This window comes from Xenopus laevis, chromosome 2S, assembly GCF_017654675.1.
Source record: "Xenopus laevis strain J_2021 chromosome 2S, Xenopus_laevis_v10.1, whole genome shotgun sequence".
NCBI classification, from domain to species: domain Eukaryota; kingdom Metazoa; phylum Chordata; class Amphibia; order Anura; family Pipidae; genus Xenopus; species Xenopus laevis.
The window spans coordinates 122394215-122419140 of NC_054374.1; the positions used below are offsets into that span (position 1 = coordinate 122394215).

A 24926-nucleotide genomic window follows, 5' to 3' on the forward strand; every position below is an offset into this window, starting at 1 on the left:
ACCATGGTGGTATAATCTTGTAGAAGTAAATCTAAAACAATTGGACTTGCTAGTAATCATTGAAGACATTTTAGTTGCTCTGATGAGTAGTGAAAATATCTTCAATGATTACTTAGCAAGTCCAGTTGCTCCATATTTCCTCCTACTAGATATTCCATGTTACCTTGTACTTGAGCCTATCTAAGATATAATTAATCCTTATTGGAGGTAAAACTATCCTATTGGGTTTATTTGTTGTTTAATTTTTCTTTAGTCAACAAATTATGGAGATACCCATTAAGGAGAGATTCCTTATCTGGAAAACCCAAGGTCCCAAGTATTTTGGATAATATATCTCATACCTATACTGGATCCCACCAACTGATTAAAAATGATTTCCTTTTTCTCTGTAATAATACAACAGTACCTTGTTATTGAGCTTATCTAAGAGATATTTAATCCTTATTGGAAGCAAAACAATCCTATTGGGAATTTATTGCTTACATTTTTGAGTAAATTTAGGGATGCACCAAATCCATGATTCGGTTCAGGATTCGGCCAGGATTCGGCCTTTTTCAGCAGGATTCTTCTGCCCGGCCGAAACGAATCCGAGTCCTAATTTGCATATGCAAATAAGGGGCGGGAGGGAAATTGCGTGACTTTTTGTCACAAAACAAGGAAGTAGAAAATGTTTTCCCCTTTCTACCCCTAATTTGTATATGCTAATTAGGATTCGGATTCAGTTCGGTATTCGGTCGAATCTTTCGCAAAGGATTCGGGGGTTCGGCCGAGTCCACAAAAGTGGATTCGGTGCATCCCTATTTAAATTATGGAGATACAAATTACAGAAAAAACCCTTATCTGGAAAACCCCAGGCCCTGAGTATTCTGGATAATAGATCCCATACCTACACTGGTTTCCACCAATAAATTAAAATTTTAATTAAAGTAATACCACTATGACGGTTTTTATTCATTCAGGTTTATTATTATAGAGGAAAAGGAAATACTTTTTAAAATGGAATATATGGGAAATGACCTTCCTGTAACGTGTAGCTTTCTGCATATCAGGTTTACAGATAACCGATGCCATACATGTATAATATATGTAACTGCCACTTAGACACACTTGTAGCCCAGTTTGTGAATAAAATTGACTGTCTTTTGGTTGAAACTCATTTAATAGGTTCTTTAAGTATGACTCTGTTAATAGAATTATTTAATTATGTACCCATTTGCTATAGCTGAGTAAAGCAGTGTTAAACCCATTTGAAGCACGCCACAAAAGATTTCCAAAATACCATCACATTTTAGTTTCCAGTCAGATGAAAAAGAAACATACAGCAATAAAAATACAAATATTAGTTGTAAACATGACATTTTTTTTCTTTAGTATTTTTACCTAATAAATATTTTGTGTTGGACAACCAGCCAAGAGCTGATTGATTGTGTATCCAAGATTTACACGTATAGTCATATACAGTATATGTAAATCAGTTGTGTTGTATATTATGCACTTAGCATACGACGTGTTAAAAAACATACTGTAACTATTTCCACTGACTATTTATGCCTAATGAAAGACAAATATGTGGAGGCCTGAAAAGAATCCAGTTTTACTGTGGAATTTCAAGCAAAATCAAGCTATAGCCTCCTGATGAACTTAACATTGCAAAACACGGAGACAACACATATCGATACATAAATTGTCCAAAATATGTGGAGCAATGCAGCATTTATACAGATACTTGTTTATGGCGGGTTTTTTTTGGACCATAGAAATGTAATGTGATCATTAGACAACTGCCAATGGACTGCAGTCAAAAGACAATTCCTAAATGATAAGTAATAAAACTCTTATTCACAGATCCGTACAGTGCATTTTCTGACTTTTACTCATCACATTTGTTAGGCTGATCCCCGTTTCACAGGCCTTTAAGGAAATTCTCAACACGTGTTAAAGTGAATCAACTTTTTTTTCTTTTTCGAAATTGTAAATTGTTTCTACAGTTCACATTATCTGTACAGGTGATAGTACAGTCTTGGAAAGCTAAATCTGTATCTGCCTAATGTTTAGTTATAAAAATCTGCAACTTTCTGCTTCTGTATAGAACTTTACAAAGATGTATTAAAAAAGTCAACCAAATGTGCTGTTATTAAAAATTAAACATTTTACAAATGTTTCCGGACAGAACAACAGGACTTCACATATATACGATTACAAACAATTTTTTTTTAATGGCACATATTTGCTAAGTGATCCTTTTCCATAAGACGACTTGTGTTTTTAAAACAGTATATTTAAGGCCCATACATTTTTCGTTTTAGAAAGTTCCTATGGAATAGCTTAGTAAATATGAGCCGATAAAGTTTTTCGAACTTTATCAAGTAATCGAAAAATACAAGTTGCTGTATTTCAGACTGCAACAAGAAGCTGGGGATGGTAATTAGAATGTTTCCCAGTTTGGGATAATAACAGTTTGTAAGGCTTTAAAGATTATATCTATGTATGTGTGTATATATATATATATATATATATATATATATATATATATATATATATATATATATATATATATATATATATATATATATATATATATATATATATATATATATATTTATATATATATATATATATATATATATATATATATATATTTATATATATAAATACACACACATATATATATATATATTATTTTTTGGTTTTAATTTAAATAACATTGGGATTCAACAGTTTGCGAGCCAGACTTGTCCCCACTGGATTGCTGTGAGCTGAAGATGTGTCTGATCTCCTCAGGGTCTAACAGAATTTTCCCTGCTACCTTTGCTCTATCACTTCGCTAAAACACATTTTGAACAGATTATGTACCACTGTTGCTTGTTGACCATACATTTAACAAGAGACTTTGCTCTGAGGCACTACTTCCCAGACTCCACAGGGAAAAGGAAGCAGAAAAAAACAAAACTCATAGAGTTCGACAGCTACTGAGGCAACACTTGCCATTTACAATATAAGCCCATGTTTTTTTTTTTTTGCAACACAACTATATATTAATTTAATAAAATACACAATATAGCTCTTATACACTGAACAATTTGGCTCATATGCACTAAAATCGCAAATAAATCATAAAAATATGTAATTTGATGTAAACAGTTAAATCTTCTCACATTTGAACATAGAAATGGTCATGTGAAATTTGCTTAAATGACAGTTTCACTTCCTGAGCAATTTTAGTGTCCAACCAACAAATAGAAAACATAATTGAGGTTAAAAAATTTTGAGTTTAATGTTTACCCTTACATGCCAAAAAGTTTTAGAACCACTTTATATTGTAGGGTAATAATATAATTACTTAATTTATCTGTATTTATTTGTGCAGGACACTAAAATTCTTGTTTATCAACACTTTTTAATTTTACATAAAGTGAAATAGCTTATGTGCAGGACACGACTTACCATATACTTTTCTATATAACTATGTGTCATGGAAATGCTGTCAATGGCAGACATTGTTTCTGAAATGTTTTGGAATGTTGTTCTTTCTATAGAAATGATTACCACGAATAGCTGTGACGTTTGGTGCAGCTAGGACTACAGAAAAATTAGTTAGGACTTTAATTAGAAGCTAATGATGCTTGCTTAAAATCCACACATAAATTAGTTAACCCTGTTAATCAATGGGTTGTTTTACACCAAAAGACAAAAAAGTCAGCATCAACGACTTGAAGAAGTCGATGAATTCCAGGTGGAGTTCTGGTCCTCTTCCCGTATGTATCAGATTGTCGAACTTAACCACAGAGAGTTTTTCATTGACTTTGTCCAACTGTAGATTTAATCAAAATAAAGCCAGTATTTGTCTGAGAAAATGACAAATCAGTGAAAAAGATTTAGGGGCACTTTAACTCTTCACTTACAGCCAATAAGCAATATTACAGTGTTACCTCTCTTGCAAATGTGCTGTAACTGTATGTTACTAGGAAAAGGCAAAAAACACAATAGCCCATCTTTGCTATCTACTTTCTTACAGTCACAGGTTCACTTCCTCGACAGTCTTGTAAGAGCTTGTCAATTTCTCTCACTACTTCATCAGCATCTACTGATTCTCGACCCAGATCACGGTTTGAATGCTCCAGTTGCTCTAAAACAGCGTCCATTTCACTTGTATTTCGGCTCACTCTAGAACGCACATCTGCAAATACGCAACCCATTGGATCTGAGGCAATGTATTGGGGGTCTTTTGTCTGTTTACTTGGTGACAGGTACTGGCTTTCAGTAGATAGATACTGATTGGATGTGTCTGCCAATACTCCTGATTTTATTTCACAGCCATTTAATGGTCCTTTAGTTGTGGCACAAGGCTCAATACATGTCTTGGTAGGGCTGCTTGATGCAGAGGGACCCTCTTGTAGCAGAGGACTCAGGGCACGCTTGGCTTTTAAATATGGTTTTACATTGGCAATGAGAATGGTGTGCTCTCTTTTGTCTTTTCCAAATGTACAAAATGTCTTTTTCCCAGTGGGATTCACAGTTTCATAAGTCTCAGTTTCAACATGAGCTTCAGCAGTAGGAACAAAGAGATTTGTGCGATAATCAGCATTTTCCACTTGGTTAGCAGCAGGGAACTGTGGCATCCAACACCTGTCTGAATGTCCAAGGACTCTGCATTCATCAGTGCAATTTACACACTCTTCTTGCTCTGGAGAAAAAAAAAACACATTTAATTATTACTTGTGTGGTGCCTTAAAGTACATATTACAACACTAAAATACCATACAGAAAAATGGTGCAGTCTGTGTATTACTTGTATTACTTTACTTTTTCAATTCAAAGAGCAGACTAGTTCAGCATTAGAATAAGGTAAGGTCTAATTTCGAAGTTTTTTTAACTCTAATAAATTCAAATACACTCACAACTCGAATGGGAGGTTATTTATGAAAAAACTCAAATGTATACTATTCGATTGTATAGGAACAACCCAAAAATTTGAATCAAATTAGAATTGCATTTTTGTCTAAAAAAAAAACCCTTGAATTTCAGGAAGGAATTCACATACTCAAATGGTTCAAGGGACCTCTGCGATTGACTTGTACATGAACTGGCAGGATTTAGGTGGCGAATGTTCAAACTTGAACTGTTTCCAGGATCAAGCTGTGATAAATCTCACATTCAAATTCAAATTAGAGTTGGTGAATCAAAATTTGAATTTGTGAGTTTTGACCAAAAAATTTGAATTTGAATTCAAATTTACCATTTGAACCTTAAGAAATCTGCCCATTAATGTTTTGAAACTGGCAGTAATATTCCTGTGTATTATATATATATATATATATATATATATAATGCTTCATAAAATATTAAACAAGTTGACATACATTTCATACTTGTTAGGTGTCCCTCTAGGAACCATTATTTGGTCAGGCCCATAGACATAGTTCATAACACATTACAGATATCCTCACAGACCATCATGCCAGCACCTCCTGAAATGCAGTTTCTAATCCCCGATACCATTGCATTTGACAATTACATTTGACAAGTATTTAAAGCATGTGTAACCCTGGGATTATGATAATTCCACAATAAATATCTCATAGTTGACTGGAACTTCTTGTGCCAAGTCTCATTGCCAATCATAGTGACATTAAAATTTTGTATGTGCCAAAAGCCCTACATTTTTAAATATATATATATATATATATATATATATATATATATATATATATAGCTAGATATATTAATAATTTATTTCTCATCAATGAATCAGCAAAACAAAGAGACATAGGGGCCCATTCACTAAGTTCGAGAGAAGGAATAGAGGAAAAATAGTTCGAATTTCGAATGGTTTTTTTTTTTGGCTACTTCGACCTTCGACTACGACCTTCGACTTCGAATCGAACGTTTCAAACTAAAAATTGTTCGACTATTCAACAATTCGATAATCGAAGTACTGTCTCTATAAAAATTTCTTCGACCCTCTAGTTCGCCACCTAAAACCTACCGAGGCCAAAGTTAGCCTAAGGGGAAGGTCCCCATAGGCTTTCCAAGTTTTTTATGATCGAAGGATAATCCTTCGATCGATGGATTAAAATCCTTCGAACCGCTTGATCAAACGATTATTCCTTAGATCGTTCAATAGAAGGAATTGCGCAAAATCCTTCGACTTCGATATTCAAAGTCAAAGGATTTTAATTCGCCAGTCGAATATCGAGGGTTAATTAACCCTCGATATTCGACCCTTGATACATCTGCCCCATACTGTACACATTGGATTAAGAAAACAAAGCATATATTGCTTAGTAATGCAGTTACTATAACTGATCCTCTTCATTCTCTTCCTCTTTGAAAAAATATGAAATATATTCATAATTTTTGAGGATTTCTTTATTTTAACTGTATGGAATTCATGCATGTTCCAAACCTACTATATCTAAAGGTTTTGTTACTAACAGTACTGTTACTGAAATATATGGAGTGCCAGCTGTGCCGAACTGTTTACCAATTAGAAGGCATAGGACAATGCCATTGTATACAGGCACTGGAAAGGAAACAAATCCCTATTAATTAATTCATTTTTAGATAGAGGTCATTTATTGATGGTGGGGGCAGCATGCAAAGTGCAAAAAGTGCAAAAAAACTGGTCATGTATTGTGTACATTTAACCCTGCCCATTACCATATTAGTTGTACTCTTGTAAAGCCTGCTTCATGTATATTTTCGTCTGTGATTTTATACATATTATTCTCAAAATGATCAAATGATTCTGTTTTACTCTACACTAGGTTAGAGCTTCAGTTTTGTACTTTGCTCCTCTAAAATTATCTTTCTTTTGGTTTGCTTTTGAGTACAAAGTGCATCCAAATGACTTCTGTTACCCTGAAATCACTTACATTACAATATGTTTATTGAAACTGCCTAGGTTTTCTTTGTGTGCACAGTGAAAAAGGAAAGTATTGACTGTGATTTTACGCATGATTTACCAACCACAGTGAATCACAAAATACATCCTATATAATGAATGGGATTCTCCAATGTCAGGATGTAGCACATTTAAGTTCTAAAATAAAAATGAAGAACAGTTCAAATTTGAGTCTAAACCAATCCATACAAATGGTAAAGAATATAATACAGAAAAATGAAAGACAATCTTTTCCCTTAAAATTTACTGACTGAATAATATAGGCAACTATAGCCAGATTTATCAAATATTGCTCTGTTTAGTCCTGACGGATTCCCAGCAGTTTTGATATTTTCTCTATTTATTAACACTTTCTCTGAAGCACCCCCTGAAACTAAAGATATTTTGTGCCAAGACTACACAATATATTGGTGAGCTTTGACTTTTTTATGACTGCAATGTTACATGGTTTCTACTAATTCAAAATTTTCCTGACAGTAAAAGGGGTTGTTCACCTTCAAAACACTTTTTTTCAGTTCATTATTTTTCAGATTGTTCCCCAGAAAGAAATACTTTTTCAATTACTTTGCAATTTTTGTACCATTTTTTAAAAAAAAAAAAAAATATATATATATATATATATATATATATATATATATACTCTTTTTTCATTACAGTAAGCCTAATCTTAACCAATATCCATATTTTACTTGCTTATGAAAAAGTCTTACTCTTGCTTCTCTGATATTATATACTACATATACTACATGCATTCTACATACCCTCTAAGAATTGAAAACTAAGGGAAATGTTATACCTACTAATTTGTATAATCAATAATATATAAACTGCTGATTCTTTATGCATTTTTACACCACACTATACAATACATTGATTAAAAAACAATAAATAGATAATTTGGTAAAAAAATAAATAAAGAAAATCAAATTCTGATATCACATTGTTGGTGCTTAAAATAAAGGCTTACGTATGTATTTAAGTCAATGATTAAATCAAATTACCTAGACACTTTAAAAGTATATTAAGGTTGTATAATAAGAAGAATTCTGAAGAAATATACCACTATAAATGAAAGCATTAAAATATGCAAGGATAATAAAATATATGCATAACGCACATACAGGTTATCTCGAGGTCACAATGCTAGGAAAACTTGAAAATGAAAATGACAAGTTAAGCATTAGTAAATCATACTACACCTCCTATCCTCTTTATTTCATTCCATCACCAATAACAGAACATACTTTAAATTCATAGAGGGCACGTTTCATTAGTACAAGGACATAAAGGGTCACTGGTGCAGCCTTAAACATGACCTTTTGATGCATCTTTTAATAGTTACTCCAAATAACCTGTTCGGTAATATAACTATAGAAAAAAAACCCTCCTGGTACATTTGAATATATGTAGGTCAGGTGATCCCATTGGTGGCTAATAAAAGGGCAGCCACGTTTGGGAGTTTTACTTTTGAAAGCAGCAAGTAAGTTGCAGGTAATATTTATTATAATGTTTAGTTTTATATTTTTAAACGTTTGCCTAAATTCACGTGAATTTTTTAACTCAAAGGTTGCTTTAGTATTGTGTATCACTGGTGGTAACATGTCTGAGATAACCTTTCCATTATCAGAACTAAAAAGGAAGAAAAGTCAACTATAATCTACTTAAATAAAATGTAAAAATAAAATATAGATGAAAAACAATTAAGAATAAAGAAGAACTAAAGCCTAACTACATAAGTAGCTAGAAATGTTGTACAATATGTTTTGGGCTTCTGCGCAAGCCCAAGGCAACCACAACCCTTAGCAGTTAAGATCTGTGTCTCCAAAGATGTCCCAGTAGCTCCCCATCTTCTTTTCTGCTGATTCACTGCACACGCTCTGTGCTGCTGTCACTTACTGAGCTCACTCACTCACAATATACAGTACACATAGAATAGAAATGTCACAATATAATGCTAATTAGTAATTAATACAGATAATTACTACATGGCAGCACAGAAACCAGTGCAATTAGCATCAGAATTTAATAATCAGCCCTGAATCATCAGCTTATATTACAGACAAACCTCATTTTCTGCTTGATAATGTGCAACAACCCCTAAGCTTATCTTATCAACAGCTGCTTAGAGCCCACTAAACATGTGAGTGTCGTAGACACTTTCCAAGATGGTGACCCCCTGTGACAAGTTTGAAGTCCTGGATCATTGCTGCTATTGAGAAGCTAAACTTTAGTCTGGTGCAATAAGTTCAGTATATAAAATATGGCATTTTTAGCCACATTCTATTTTAATGGTTAGTTCTCTTTTAAGTTATAGCTTTTTAAAAGTCCTTTAAATGAGAATATTTTAAGAGCCCTGCAGAATTACTAAAATTGTAAAAATCTTTTTTTGGCAGGCCCTCTTAAAAGGAAGCTTACAATGGCATATACCAGTTTAAAACACCTAGGATGTGCTCAAACTGCAGTTAAAGAATATTAACTAATTATCATAAACATATAATTAAATATAACAATCTTGTATTATATTTATGGGTGGCATCTTAAGCTTAAAATTACAATTACAACAAAAATACAACACGTGGGGGCTAAATACACAAGAGACTACAATGGCACTGACACTGTTAGGTCACTGTTATTTAGTCAATTACCACAGATATATTTCACAAGAGTAGATGCTCAACAGAAAAAGGGAAATTTTTTTAAATTGGAATGATTTGCTTAAAATAGACTCTATGGGAGATGACCTTACCATAATTTGGAGCTTTCTAGATATTGGGTTTCCGGATATGGGATCCCATACCTATACTTTTATATTATGTTCAAGATGCCCAGCCCAGAATAGCATGTTCTGCCACCTTATTTTCCTCCCAGGGTACAGGTAGGTGCAAAATAAAGGGATAAGACACAAAAAAAAAATGGAAAAATATAGAATTTTGGTGAAGGGTCAGTTTATGAATACATTTGCAGACCCAGAGGATATTATAATGTTCTATACATGTCATATCTCACATCTGAAACATTAGCCATCTATATAGTTAAACATAAAACATTGCTTTTTAATGTTCATAAAATCAGAGATGCAGTTGAGTTAAACTCTATCCTTTCAAATCTAGCCACATATTTCACCACTTTTTTTTACATATTAGAGTGAATAAAATATCTATTATCTTGATAAAGAAGAATCCTATTCTTAGCGTATCCCAAAGCAGCCCAAGGCAACCAAGCATTTCACTACATCTATGAGACTCTACACTTCCATAATTTTTATATCTAATTTTTTTTAAAGATTAATAACATTTATTGCTTGAGGGGACCATTATATTTTGTTTTAAACATGTTTTAGCACACACAGACAGCTGAAAGCTAAAACATTTTTACAGGTTTGCTTTATGAATTGTAAAGGCATATTTCTTAGATTGTAGGCATTTTGATTTTTGGTTAAGCAAACAACCATGTAAAACCATGGTTTATGTACCACAATGGACTGTAGTTAATACTGGAAGAATGCAATGGCCATGAATCAAGGAAACGCAGAAAGGTCAGCCTTAATGAGGTTATGACAGTCATTCCAAAGAGCACCCAAGACATACATTACATTCCGCACAATTGAATATCAGAAAGAAAACATTTAAAGTAGCCAGAAAGAAAAGGAGACAAAAAAACCATTCATATAAGGAATGTTTGTTTCATAGAAAATGCTAATTTACTGTATCAGGTAGCACACTGGAAATGCTATTTAAGGCAAATGCCGCAGAATCGGTATGTTTATTCAATCAATACACTAACCTTCCAGCTAATGAATCATATGAAAGGAAACAAATAAATTCACCAATATGACAGCCATCTAAAATCAAGGTTATTATATACAACCTCCTTTCACAGCAGCATGACTTCAAAAACACTTTAGATTATTTGGCAGATGGATCAGAAAAATGGACCGTGCTTTCTTTCGTAATGAGAGTACTTGTGGTGAACTGCGTTACACATAAAATTAAACTGATTTATTCACTTGTGTTGACAGAATAACATATAGAGCAAATGTTTATATTGCTAGACAGTAAGTGAAACAAGCTCAAGTACAGTATAAAAAAAACTAAAGAAATACAAGCTGATTTCATCTGCAGACTGTATTTTTACTGAAAGTATTTCAGTATACTTAAAAAAAAACTTTTACATGACATATCTTTATCTATAAATGCATTTTTAGATCAGATGAATAATGTTTTCTGGATAACTACACCATAGCCAACTGTTATATGAGCCAAACGTGCTAGTGGATTTCAAGAAAATCTGTAATGTTGATGAGGCTTCAGCACATACTTGAAAAGGGACTCTGATAGGAGAATGTTCTCAGTCTGCACAATTATAATTGTAATGATAATACATTTATGAAATGATACTAGACCCACATTTATTGGGGGCCTCAAGTAATGTGAGCAATCTATTCATGAACCAAGAATGGAACTTCATGAATGACTTGTTGACAAGTATACATTTAGAGGCACATTTATCAAGATTCGAATTTCGAATTCATGTGAGTTTTTTTTAACTCACATGAATTCGATTTTGTCTCGAATTCGACCAAACTCAATTCAAGTTTTTTCTCCGAAAAAAAAAATCGAAGGTCAGAATGGCTACAAACAACTCGAAATTGGTCACTGCACCCATTGACTTACACAATAATTTGTCAGGTTTTAGGTGGAGAATAGTCGAATTTGAATTCTTAAAGGGCCAGAGTATGATAAATCTCAAAAATCTAATTAGAATTCTTAAAAAAACTTGAATCGAGTTTGAATAATTCCCTAGTCGAATTTGACAGTTTGAACCATGAAAGAAATTCAAAAATTTGAACTTGAATTAGAATTTTCAATGTGACTCTTAATAAATGTGCTGGAGGGCACAAAAGGGTGCCTAGCAAAGGTGCCTGGGACTGGGAGGAGGGGTGGCCTTTTGGAAGCTGGGATTTCTGGGTAGCGTGGTCCTGAATGGGGATTGGTGGGCATTGGAAAGGGAGGGTTGCTATAAAGAAAATAAATTCCCTACTCTCTTCCTAGGCAATTGTTTCCATATTATAGATTTAATACGTGCACTGTAAATATATAACCATTTAGGGGAGAATGGGGAGAACCTCTCTATGTCTTCCCCCCAAAGAAAGTGTTTGTTTTGTGCCAGAGTACAGATAGAGATAGCCCTGAAGAAGTGTGCCTGTATCTGGAATAAATGTTTGAAAGTTAAACTTGTGGTGGTCTCTCTGCCCACAGCTCACACGTCTTGCACACCTACTCACTCACAAGCACATGGCGTAAGCATCTCCAAAAGCATATGTTGAGAATAACATAGTCCACATATAATAACACAAAGCATTAGTGTACAAGTACTGTAATACTGAAGCAGCAATGGGACAAAAAGCTTAGATTTATTTCATACACTTACAGAAAATCATACACTACCAAAGACACTGGGAAGCATCAGTCAGCATTAGAAATTAACTCTAGAAGCAGCAAATATTTTATCATCCATTTTGAAACTGTGGCATGCTGTTATTCTCTGTTAAGGGCATCCACATTTTGTAAGTGCTTAAATATAAACCTGTAGATACAGCAGTATTTGTTGCGGTCAACATGTCGTTGTGTTCTGCTCTTACTTGTTTTTCCCCTTCTTCTATGTTGATAGAACCACACATTCTCTGTGTGCAGTCCATGCATGCAAACAAGGACTTTGTGCACACAAAATATGACGTTATAAGAAGTGGGGGCTGCTATAGTAAAGGCTAATGCATATGTTGCAATTGTATAGAATTGTTATGCTATCGGTGCAAGAAATATATTACATTGTCTAAACTACATTTTATTGTGTTTTTTATCTGTATGAGGAAACTGTCAAGGCTGAAAATTTGTTGTAAACATTAAGTAATGTGCAGCAGTTTGGATTTGAACAATAAACTAAAGAGTTGTATCGGATTGCAGGCACCTAGTTAATAACCATTGATTTGACATAAATAATGTGAATTAAATACATAGTATTCTGCACTTGTCTGCAGTTATTACAAATACATCTGCAATATTCATGTTGTTGGGAAGTCTATTTATTGTTTTAATTCAGGTTGTCAATGCTATTAAATGACCTACATTAGCATACTGATTGGCAATGAAATAAAATAAACCCTTATATGTTAGGAATTAATTCTTGTTTCATTTTCTGAGCCATTGTCATAAATTACAGTTTCATAAAACCCTCTCTTGGACAAAATCATCTGAAATATTTCTTACTACAAAGTCTGCATTGGATATCAAGTCATAGAAACTTCTTTGTGCTCATCGTGAAGCACCCAAAGTTCAAGGTTACACAAAGTGATTCTCTTACCTTTTTTACTGCCTTGTCATCTGTTTCAATATAGCAAAATCTCAGGAGGATAAAAGGGCAGTAACACCACTTTATCATGCAAAAATTTGTATCCATACTTTAACAGTGGTGGTGAGTGGAGGGCAGTAGAAAGTCTGATCGGCATTAAAATGTTAAATAAAATGAATATATAAGAACAGAGAAAAGTTGTTCTAGCTTGTACAATACCTTGGTTTGCACAGAATATATTATTTAAATATACACATTATGTACAATCATTTTAAGAAATGCACTGCAGCTCCATAACAAAAATATGATTCAGCCGTACAATAAAAAAATGATAGCAAAGCATATATGCCTATTTTTTTCAGCACACCCACGTTTCAGATATTAATTTGGAGCATTACACTGAAACCATGAAAAAAATAAGTTGGGCTCATTATAAATTCAAATAAATGATTGTAAGTATAACAAAGGGATGATAAACTGACACATGATTATTTACAGAATTATTTTTTTCTTTGTGCAGCTTCTGCAGGAAGACAGATGCAAGACAGTTAATTTGTTGCACAGGGAAATGTGAAACATAAAAAGATTCACTCCCCAAAGCTTGTATTTTCTGGCACCAAGGGAACCAGATGTATTTGTAAAACGAATGCCTTGGGTATGTTTCTAGAGTTACCACTGAATAATATCTGACTCTGTTAAACACACATAATTGTTCTGTTGTAGTGTTAAATCTCAGTGGTCAGGATATTATGAAAAATAGCAGAATAGTTAGCACTTGAACTAACAAAGAGCAGCACACAATCGTGGTAAAAATGTAAATGTATAACCTTATCTTTTAGGGTTGTCCAGTCTTGGTATTACTTTAACACCAAGTCAGATATAGCAGCAAAAACAATTACAGGGAATATAACACGTTGTGGATTGGAAGGAGGATTAGGAAAATACGAGAGTAAGAAAGCTGGATTTGATTACAATCTTGGAAAAATGAATAAAACGTGAAAAAAAAAGAGGATGCATTATGGAATAGAATACAAATGGTTCAGGAAATTGAATTTTCTTAAATGAAGAGGTGGATAAAAGATGAGGAATTTACATTCAGAAATAAAAATAAATATGTTTGTATTAAATTACACTGCCCCTTTACACCACTGGGGAAATCTCCAAACTGTTTGTAGTTAGATACTTATTATTATTGATGTATTGCAAATAATAATCTAGATAACTGCATCAAAACAACTACTCTATATGAATGATAATGTAATAACATTAACATATCAAGTCAGGCTTTTTACCCACTTCTTAGGCTCTGTATCCTTCCCTGCACCACTGGGAGAGTATGCTTTGAATATAAACCCTATCTGCCTGCTCTTATGGCACATGGAATGGAAGCTCTGGTAGCATACAGGTATGCTTAGAATTTTCAAGTAAAGCACAACTAAACTAGGTAATTTCCAAATCAATATCTAGCTTGCCATTCACTGCAAGCCTTGGATGCCTCATCATTATTCTGGTTGTTGGAGTCTTATTTGTATTTCTATGTTGTATTATTTATACCTAGTTTTCTTGTCAGTGCATCCTTAAACAGTATATCTTAAACCTATATGTTTGTCAGCACACAACCACCATATGGTGGTGATTTTAAGCCAGAATTACTCCATATTTACACCTATAAATAATTGTGCAAAAGCTTTTAGAAATGTTCCTACAAAAAAATTAAATAGTAACCAATTAGCATGTTATCTACAATATTAATAAGAAGTCGTTATTGTTATTGTTATTCAGGGTCTAGACTGACCACCTCCTGCAAATCTACCTATAACAAAATGAGAGTTTTTAAACTAAAATAACACAGGAAGTAGAGGGTTGGTGTACTTCTACAATGGGGCCAAATAAAAAGCATCACATCGTTTTTCATGCCTTTGACAAAATTACCTTATTGATCAATATTGATAAATAAAAAATGTGAAATCGTTTTTGTAAAATGGGTATGCACTTACTAAATAAACACATTGAACAATGCTAACAAAACCAGAAAATGTCTTTGTTGAACTAGTGTGCACCAGAGAGAATGAATTAGCTGCAAAGATAGAATGACTAAAACATGAACAAACATTCTGTAGAATCGAACGATTCAAAGGATTTTAATCCATTGATGTAACGATTTTCCTTCGATCAGAAATTGTCTAGAAAGCCTATGGGGAACTTCCCCATAGGCTAACATTGATGCTCGGTAGGTTTCAGGTGGCGAAGTAGGTGGTCGAAGTTTTTTTTAAAGAGACAGTACTTCGACTATCGAATGGTCGAATGGTCGAACGATTTTTAGTTCGAATCGTTTGATTCTAAGTCGTAGTCGAAGGTCGAAGTAGCCAATTCGATGGTCGAAGTAGCCAAAAAAATAGTTAGAAATTCAAAGTATTTTTCCTTCTAATCCTTCACATGAGCTAAGTAAATGAGCCCCTTGAAGTCAAAGTTTTTTCAATTCAAATCAAATTTTGGCCTATTCGATGGTCGAAGTACCCAAAAATTACTTTGAAATTCAATGTTTTTGAATTCGAAAATTCACTTTGACCCTTAGTAAATGGGCCCCTTAATGTTTTTTTAAACCATTATACGTGTTCATGATTTTAAGCAGAAAAAGTAGATTTATAACATTAACAGAATAATATGAACATTAATAAATAACACTCCGTTTTAAAAAAAAATTTACAATAGACCCCCATTTTAAATTTTTCAGGTACCAGGAAAAAATCGGTTGTGTAAAATCCGGGAAATTGTAAAATCAAGTAATGTGTTAAAGCAAAATGTTCAAGTACTGAAAGGATATAAGCTCATGAGTCAGTTTACTTTGAAATTGAACGATTCAAACGATTTTAGCGTACGATCAAACGATTTTACTTCGATGTGTAAAGACTTGATGGAAAAATGGTCTAAAAGGTCCCCATAGGCGAACATAGCACTTCGGCAGGTTTAATTTGGCATTGTATTGGCAAGTATTGAAGTCAAAGTTTTTTTTAAAGAGACAGTACTTTGATTATCAAATGGTCGTATATTTGAATGATTTTACTTTGAATCTAATTCAAAGTCAAAATCGTAGTAGCATATTTGATGGTCAAAGTATCCAAAAAATTACTTCGAAATTCAAACTTTTTTAACTTCGAAAATTCACTCGAACCTTAGTAAATCTGCCCCTTACAGTGTTCATGCCAAAGGTTAATCAGTTCAGCATTAATTCTACTCTATGAGAGGGCATCTGCAAATCCTCTTTGACAGTCACATGCACAACCTAACACATAAGACTGATGCTGTTGTGGACCTTAAATCTAATCTAACAGACATTTTAGGGAGTGTATTGTGTGAATGTGTGAAGGGGATGCAAATTTTTCTCATGCAGGCAACGTCTATGGATATTGTTAATAAAGATTTATTATCTACATTTTCATTTTGCAAGCATCAGAAACCTTTTGAAAATCTTGGGAACAACAAATTAAAACCCTCTTCAATATTTTTCTACTTCTGTGTCTCAGCAGAAAGTTGATATTTACAAAATAGTTCAAGGACCTCTTGCCATGCTTACTATAATAAAAAAATCGACCAAACTCCCCTTAATTTACCAATAAATCTGATATAAAAACTAGATGCATGAAAAATCATTCGTCAAATCGAATCTTGCAACTTTTTCAAGTTGTCGACTTTTTGAATTTGCCGACTTTTTCGGATTATCACACAAAAACCAGTCTAAAACCCTTAGAGATCATGAAGGCAAGAAACATCTTCAAATTGTCAAAAGGACATCTGCCATTGACTTTTACCTGATTTTGACTGGTTTTACCTGGAGTATGCAGATTGTTAGCAGCTTTGGAACATTACAAATCTCGAAAAATGTCCCACTTGTGAAAATGTGAATTTCATCCGGAATCTGTATCAGGTGAAAAAATTAACTCATTCCTATAAAATGAACACTTAAGAAAAAGTTCACTTCGGTGAATGTACCACACATTTACAGTAGATTAGCTATATTAAACTGTTGAATTAATCATTGAAAATGTTAAATTCAACACTTTTGCATAGTGTTTGCTTGAGATTTGGCTATAGATGCTATTTATAAAGACGATAAGGCAAATATTGAGGCAATATTGATGTAGATTCTTGCCAAAAAAACACTTTTCCGTATGCTGCTACTAACAGTTATTGGAGTCTGTGGGTGGTTATGGGTATAAATAAGATGATAAAGGCAGTGAATTATGTAGGTTTGCCTTAGGGTGCAATTAAGGCAACACAAAATATACTACAATGTTTTAAGACCAGTTTTAAAGGGGCATTAACATCTTTGCAATGCTGGTGTCAGCTCCTGAATCTGATGATGGAATGGACCAATTATGTGCCACTCAGGGCTAGATACTATTGTACCAGTATTAAAAACTGTGCTTTGGCAGAAAGATAAATACCTAAATATAGAAGTGGCTCAAGATATTTCATCATAGTGACAGTTTATAGAAAACAGAGTGTGCCCCTCCACTCTTGGGATCTTAACACCCACCACACATGTATCTATAATTATTACAAAAGCAACTAAAAAAAAATCATCATTTTCTTATTTTAATTAAAAATCTATTGCGCTTCTGCAAGATGTGAGGAAAAATTAATTATTTATTTCAAAACATTAAATTCAAATATTTCAACACAATCTTGGCGTTTTGCCAGAAGAAGCGATAAGTGAGCATGTAAATTCTGAGGGGAACTCCATAAAACAACATCAATGGAAGTTCTCAGCACAAAGTCACTTGTGCTCTTGGGACTTTCACAATGAATAAGTAGATGCTGATTAAAAATTGAGCTCCATTTGGTTTTCAACAAATCTTTTGCACTAGTACAAATGTATTATTAGTACATGGTTATAACTGTTTTGGCCATCCTGTTTTGTAATTCTGACAACAGGATGAGCAAATCAGAAAGTTTACAAAATCTTCTGTTAAACCCAGTATGTTGTAAAGAATGGCATTGCCAGGGCATTCTAGATGCCAGGTTGCTGGGTTAAAATTACCATACCTCTTTTGAAATAAATAGGAATGATAACCTTCACAGCTGTATGCATTCTAAAATATTTTGGTGCACACAGAATTCAAACAAATTTAGAGGCAGCTGGATGATAACATCTTTACAACAATTCTAGCTATTCAATGCACCTGTGCACCTTTAGGGAATGTTTGGGAACCCAGCTGATTCCATGGTTAGAATACTAAGACTAATAATAACAGCATGGTGTTGAAAGTATTGGCAGCTAGTTGAATGCTCAGTGGGTGGGAAAAAAAGACCTGAAGGCAAATTGATTTTTTTTTTTTAAGAAAATTACTGAAGCAAAATAAACATCCACAATAACATCGAAATAATGGAACTTTTTGCATAGAAAAAATATTATGTTGGTTATCCAGTTATTGAATCACAAATGCCTATACACTTAGAACATCAAGAAAACAAATTAGCACAAAGCCCAATGTACTCAATTCAGCCTTTTCAGCTCTTTCAGATGTGTTTATAGTACTCCTTTCACGAAAGGATTTTAACATTTGTTAGTATTGAATATAATGACTAGAAACATTATAAAACAATTTCATATGTATTATAATATAATTGGTTGAATTAAAGCGATAGTCAGCTCCGCACAGCTTGCCAGCCACATTATCACACCAGGCTGCCACTATGAGCTTGTTTACTAATGGGGGATAACTGCAATGTGCAAAAAAATCCTTATGTTTTTATCCCAATAAAATGTATTTTTTCCCCCTAGAATTCCACATGTGCAGAGTTCAAAGCAAACCATGTAATTTATTCCTGATAAATTGCACAGTCAAACTATAATTGTGGCATCTTATGACCCAAGCTGTGGCTCTATACACCTAACCCAGATGGAGACTAAGGGGGAAATGTAATAAAATTCCAAAGAGAACACATAAGCAAATAAAAATATGCATGTTACAAAGTAATATTCTCTATTAGGCTTTTATTGCATTGCAAATCTTAAATGTGCATTGTGGACCTTTAACACCTGCTTGAAGGTGGCTTAACTTTTGGAGCAAACGTAACAACTTTGTCAATAAGAACCTTCTAAAAACAATCTTTTATGGGCAATGTAACACAAAATTACTTGTGTGTGCACAACATGGTGACCACATTTGGTTGCACAAGTATTATGCATTGCAATGCATTATTAAATGAGGTAGGTAGGATATTTAGGTAGGACATTCAGTAGGTAGGATATACAATAACTGGCCACTAGAATTGTGATTGTGGTGGTCTTACAGGGGAATGTAATAAAAGTCGCAAAGAGCAAAACAATTCGCACCAATAAGACTAAAAATCCACATCTCGCAATGTAATATTGTTCCTTAAACTGTTATTGCATTGCGAATTTTAATTGCGCATTGCGAATTTTAATTGCGCACTCATAAGAAGTGCTTGAAGGTGTCGTAATCTTTTGGAGCAAACATAACGACTTTTTCAGTAAGAAGTTTTATTACATTGACTGCGCATTGGCGCAAACTATAAAATTCGCAAATGGTCTTTCACTGTCGGAAGTGGTCGCTAAACAGTTTCCGGGCTCGCAAAAGCTATATTAAATTCGCACAAAGCAAAATTTGTTCGCGCAAAGGCATAACTTTTCGCATTGCGAATAGTTTTTCCGTTAGCGATTTTTATTACATTCCCCCGATAATGTAGTAAGGTCTTATAATCAATTTAAAAATACTGTAAGGAAATTTCATAGAATGATTAACAATGACAATTCAGAACTACATTTCTGAATATATTATTCCTAGAAAAGATACACAGATGGTGCAGCCTTTATATAGACATTTAGCTCAAATTATTATTATAAAGTATGTGTTATTCAAATAACACCAATATATTTACCCAGTGCTTCCCAGTCACTACTCCAGTTGAGCTTTAAGGGGGTTATTTATTAAAACTCCAAAATCTGAGTTTTTCACACACAAAAATCGAATTTTTAGAGAAAAAAAACTTTTTTTCGAGATTTATTAGGACCCGAGGCTGCTAAAAGTCTGAATCCGAAACTTCATCTCCAACTGAAGATGTTTTTTAACCTTCACAAATTTTGGGAGGTTCAGGGTGTTTAACGCTGGTTTTCACTTGAAAAATTTGAGTTTTTCAGGTGGCAATTCAATAAAGTTGTACGATTTGGTTTGAAACTCTTTTTTCAATCCTATTTTTTTTAACTCGAATTATTAGTAAATTAGCCAAATTTGTGAATGGGAGTTAGGTTGATTTTGTCTCTGCTAAAATATGAGAAACAATCAAGTTTTAGTAAATAACCCCCTTAATTTAAGATCCTTAACACACTAGGGGCAATTCCACCAGGAGACATAGTCTGCTGTATTTATCAAAATTAAAATTTCTGTATTTTTATAGGATTTTTCAAAACTGACTAAACTCGTATTTTAAAATGGCATGAATGTCTGCTTCATTAAAACATCCCAATCTAAAAGCACGAACGAAGAAAAACACAGAGCAATTTTGAATAAGAGTCTGAAAAACTTGAGACCTCGTTTGTACTTTTACAAGTGATAATATTCAAAAAATTCTAAAACCTTAAAGTAACTAAATATTTTAAATAATTTTGACAGCCCCCCTTAATGTGCATGTACTGTAAGTTTTGTAAAAGTAGGAGCAAAATTTTGGAAACGTGGGGAGAACACACTCTTTGCACATAAGGCTTGGTCTTACATTTGACTGTACAAAAAATGATGCGATTCGCATCGGAGCTCACCCAGTGTTGCTGTGTCCTCCTGGCCGCAGCCTGCGTGAGACGCCAGCCGCTTCCCGCCGGTATTCAATGTAAGACACTCGGTATTCTCATCACATTCGGCGCTAGTCCAGGACACGGTATGTAGGCAACAGCATCGGTGCAAAATATTAGGCTTTATTTTAACACACACACGAATGAGGGTTACAGCGGTGGGTATACAGGGTGTGATGAGAATACCGAGTGTCTTACATTGGTCTTACATTTGTAATGTAGATAATGGAGGAATTTATTTTAGGAAAGTTTGTGTTTAATGATGCCTCCTTCTTGCACATAAATATCTGTGCATTAATGTATTCATTCTCTCCTATTTGCTGCAATTATTGCATTCCTGAAATAATGTATAAAAGTGGCTTCTTCCAACATTCTCATATTCAACATATCCTCTTTCCTCTATACACAACAGTACAGTAATTTTAATATCTTGAAAGGTAAGTATAGATTTCTCATATACAAAGTAAATGTAATATTACTCAGTCTGAACAACCTTGAATAAATTCTGATGTAGTGGCCCTGAAATATTAATCAAGGCCAGTAAACCAGGGTATAAATTCAGTCTTGTGACTCAAAGCAGTGGATCACACCTACTCTCTGCATGAAGTGCGAATTGAAGCCATATGTCATGGTGATTGGTAATCACAAGAAAGCAGTGCCTGCCAGATTGAAACTGCTTATAATTATGAAAAATGGATTTTACCTTATGAAATTATTCTTCTCCTTTCATTTTCACTTGAGTGCCTTTTAACATTATTTTTAAAGACACAAAAATTTTTGTATTTCTGTGATTCACGAATAACAAAAAAAATTGTGGGTGCATTCTGAAGTCTTGGTTTGTTCATTATGAGTAAAATGTCTTGGTTTGTTCATTATGAGTAAAATGTGAAGTATTGAGAATGACTTTCTTTGCATTAGCTGCCTCTTCACAATATAAAAGAAGTTAGCTTGCATTTTAAAATAGATCTTTTATTCTATATTACTTTGCTTAAATGAAAGCAATGGTTGAAGCACCAATTTAAGGGCAGACACATCTTATTTCATAGTTAAAATGGAGGGGATTTAAAGAAAAGTGAATCTAATTTAATAATTGAGTATAAACTAAGACTGAAAAAATATTAAATAGAATGATGGTACTTTAGCCACAATTAACTACTTCTGCATCTGGATGCACTCTTTTTGAATATATAAGCAAGCCAAAAGCAATACCTGTGTTGGTTTCATAAATAACATTTACTTGAAAATGTTTTAGTAGCCAGTATTTTTTGTTTTTACTTGTTATTGTTGCAGGACATATACAGTCATTCTGTCCTTATTAATTTGCATACTGGGAGCTACCATGTGTATTCATAAACACTTTGTCTATAAAACAGTGGCCATTTTATCTTTTAAATCTACAATATTCGTTTATATAGGTATGAGAACACCCTTATTTTGCTTAAAATGGAAAGGCAAACACAATATAGTTTTCACATCAGAAATTGACACGTATAATGCTTTTTTAGCTGCATGTTATATTTGAGGTCATCATACTCAAACAAAGATAGATAATGTAGTCTTGTATTTCAAGAAAATGTGAAGCAGATGCTGACCTTTATGTGTGGGAGTTCCATTAATTTATAAAACTATTCTGGTTACAGTTTAGATTATCATGTCTAACTGGATCATACATGTATATATTACAATAAAAGCTTGGACTTTATTTCTGCACTAAGTAAATCAAATTGTTAATATGTTCCTCCAGTTTAAATGATAAGAAAAAGAACTACAACAAGTAAAACAACAATTTTACGCTTTTTAAGCTTTTTGAAAAGTGCCAGAACTTTTTAGTTTGCAGCCATTAATAAATGCACATTTTCCTCTGCACCATTTGCCATTTGAGTAATGAGAGAAGTGTGATGATAGCATAATTAAGCATTGTACAAAATACAATTGTTTTTAATTAAAGGTTTTACTAACAAGTATGCTGTACGGAGTGATGTTCTGACACAACCTGCAATTGGTTTTAATTTTTTATTGGTTTTGTGGCGTTATTTACATTTTTATTCAGTTTTCAATTTCAGCAATCTGTTTGATAGGGGTCCAAATTACCCTAGCAACCACACATTGATTTAAATAAGAGGCTGGGAAATTAATAGAAGAAAAAGAAAAAAATAACAATATCTGTGCAGCCTTTACAGAGCACTGGTTTTAGATGGAGGTCAATGACCCAATGTGAAAGCTGCAGAGTCAGAAGAAGAAAGCAATTAATTAAAAGGAAATAATGAGGGCCAAATGAAAAGCTGAGTAGAATTCTGAAACATAATAAAGGTTAACTTAAGTTGAACCACACCTTTGATAACCTCATATTGCATGTGCTTACTACTGCTTGGCATCATAAGAGGAGGAGGTTGCTCTGGTAAACTGTCTGCTTTGGGTTATACCATCTGAAATTCTGGACAATTTACAGTATATTCATATTTCTTTCCTCAGTGCTTTTTATTTTTTCATCTAATTCCCTTATGTTCTATATTGTGACCATATTATGTATACATGTACCCATATCAACTGCTACAGTATTTCAAGAAAGCAACAGTTACTTTATGTGTAGTTTTTTTTTATAGAATAATGGAGATATGTTTTAATACAGCAAACAATAATCTATATGTGGATTTATTTGTTGTATATTTATGTTGTCAATGTATCAGTTCATTTTGCTCAGATAAGTCTCCTTATGTCTTCTTCTGTTCTTCAGCCACAGGCATTCCTAGAAACACAGCAAGTTCATGCATGTAGCCATAAAACTGTATAAACCTATGAGTGGTGCTCCTGTTGCTCATAGAAAATAAACCATACTTCAAATGGCCCTCATATGAAAAGCAACTTCAGTAGTTTTGCTGCTTTTTATTCAGATCTCAGTATAGGCATTCCTAGGGTTATGAGCAGATGAAGCATTGGCTCTGCTTCTGTTAGCCTTAAAAAAATATGGAATTTGAGAGTAGCGGAGTAAACACTATTCAAAGCTAGCAGGTTTGTAAATTTGCTAATTGTCAACTTTTTATTTCAGCTCATTTAAGAACCTACTAGGAATCAGTCTCTTTTGGATCCTGTGATAACAAATAATACTGAACTTATCTCTAACATTTGTGTGGGTGAGCATGGTCTCCTTTGAGATTCTGTTGCAGAAGAAATTCTATAAGGAAGTAACTAAAACACTACATTTTAGACGTGCAAATTTTGAAAGTATAAGGGCATCTCTGCAACATATTAAGTGGGAAATGATTTTCACAGGGTTAAACACGGAATAAAAATGGTACATCTTTAAAATGCTTAAATGGTATTCATCCCAGGATACTTAGAGAGCTTAGCTCAGTGATTGCCAAACCTCTTTTCTTAATTTTTCTGGACTCATTGAGGTCTGGCATGGTGCAGAGATACTGTCAAATTGCTAATATGGTACTACTATTCAAAAAGGGATCCCATTCTCAGCCTCAAATCTATAGGCCAGTTTGTCAGACATCAGTGGTAGGAAAGCTTTTTGAAGGGGTATTAAGGGAAAAGATGGTTGTGGAATGCCCTGTTGGGTGATGTTGTGATAGTTAATTCTGTTAATGTTTTTAAGAGTGGCTTGGATGATTTCTTGGAAGTATAATATCCAAGGCTACTGTGATACTAAAATCTACAGTTAGTATAGATATAGGTATATATAGTTTATGTGAATCTACAGAGGGGGTCAGTGGGAGTGTATGTATGTATGTATGTATGTATGTATGTATAGATCTATGGATGTATGGATGCTGGATTTCAATTGGAGGGGTCGAACGTTGGTCTTTTCTCAACCCTAACTATGTAACTATGTAACACTCTATCTGCCCATAGCCTAGC

General features: G+C 33.6%; 1 protein-coding gene across 4 annotated transcripts in view; it reads right to left on the reverse strand.

The window, feature by feature from the left end:
• Positions 1–3010: 3010 nt before the first annotated feature.
• The window catches only part of pcdh17.S (protocadherin 17 S homeolog), a 92098-nt gene continuing 70182 nt past the window's right edge, over positions 3011–24926 (reverse strand). For all 4 annotated transcript variants that reach the window (XM_041584342.1, XM_041584341.1, XM_041584344.1 and 1 more), the window contains one exon: positions 3011–4684. In XM_041584342.1, the coding sequence (XP_041440276.1) occupies positions 4002–4684 (683 nt within the window). In that variant the 3' untranslated portion in view covers positions 3011–4001. The remainder of the gene's footprint in view (positions 4685–24926) is intronic.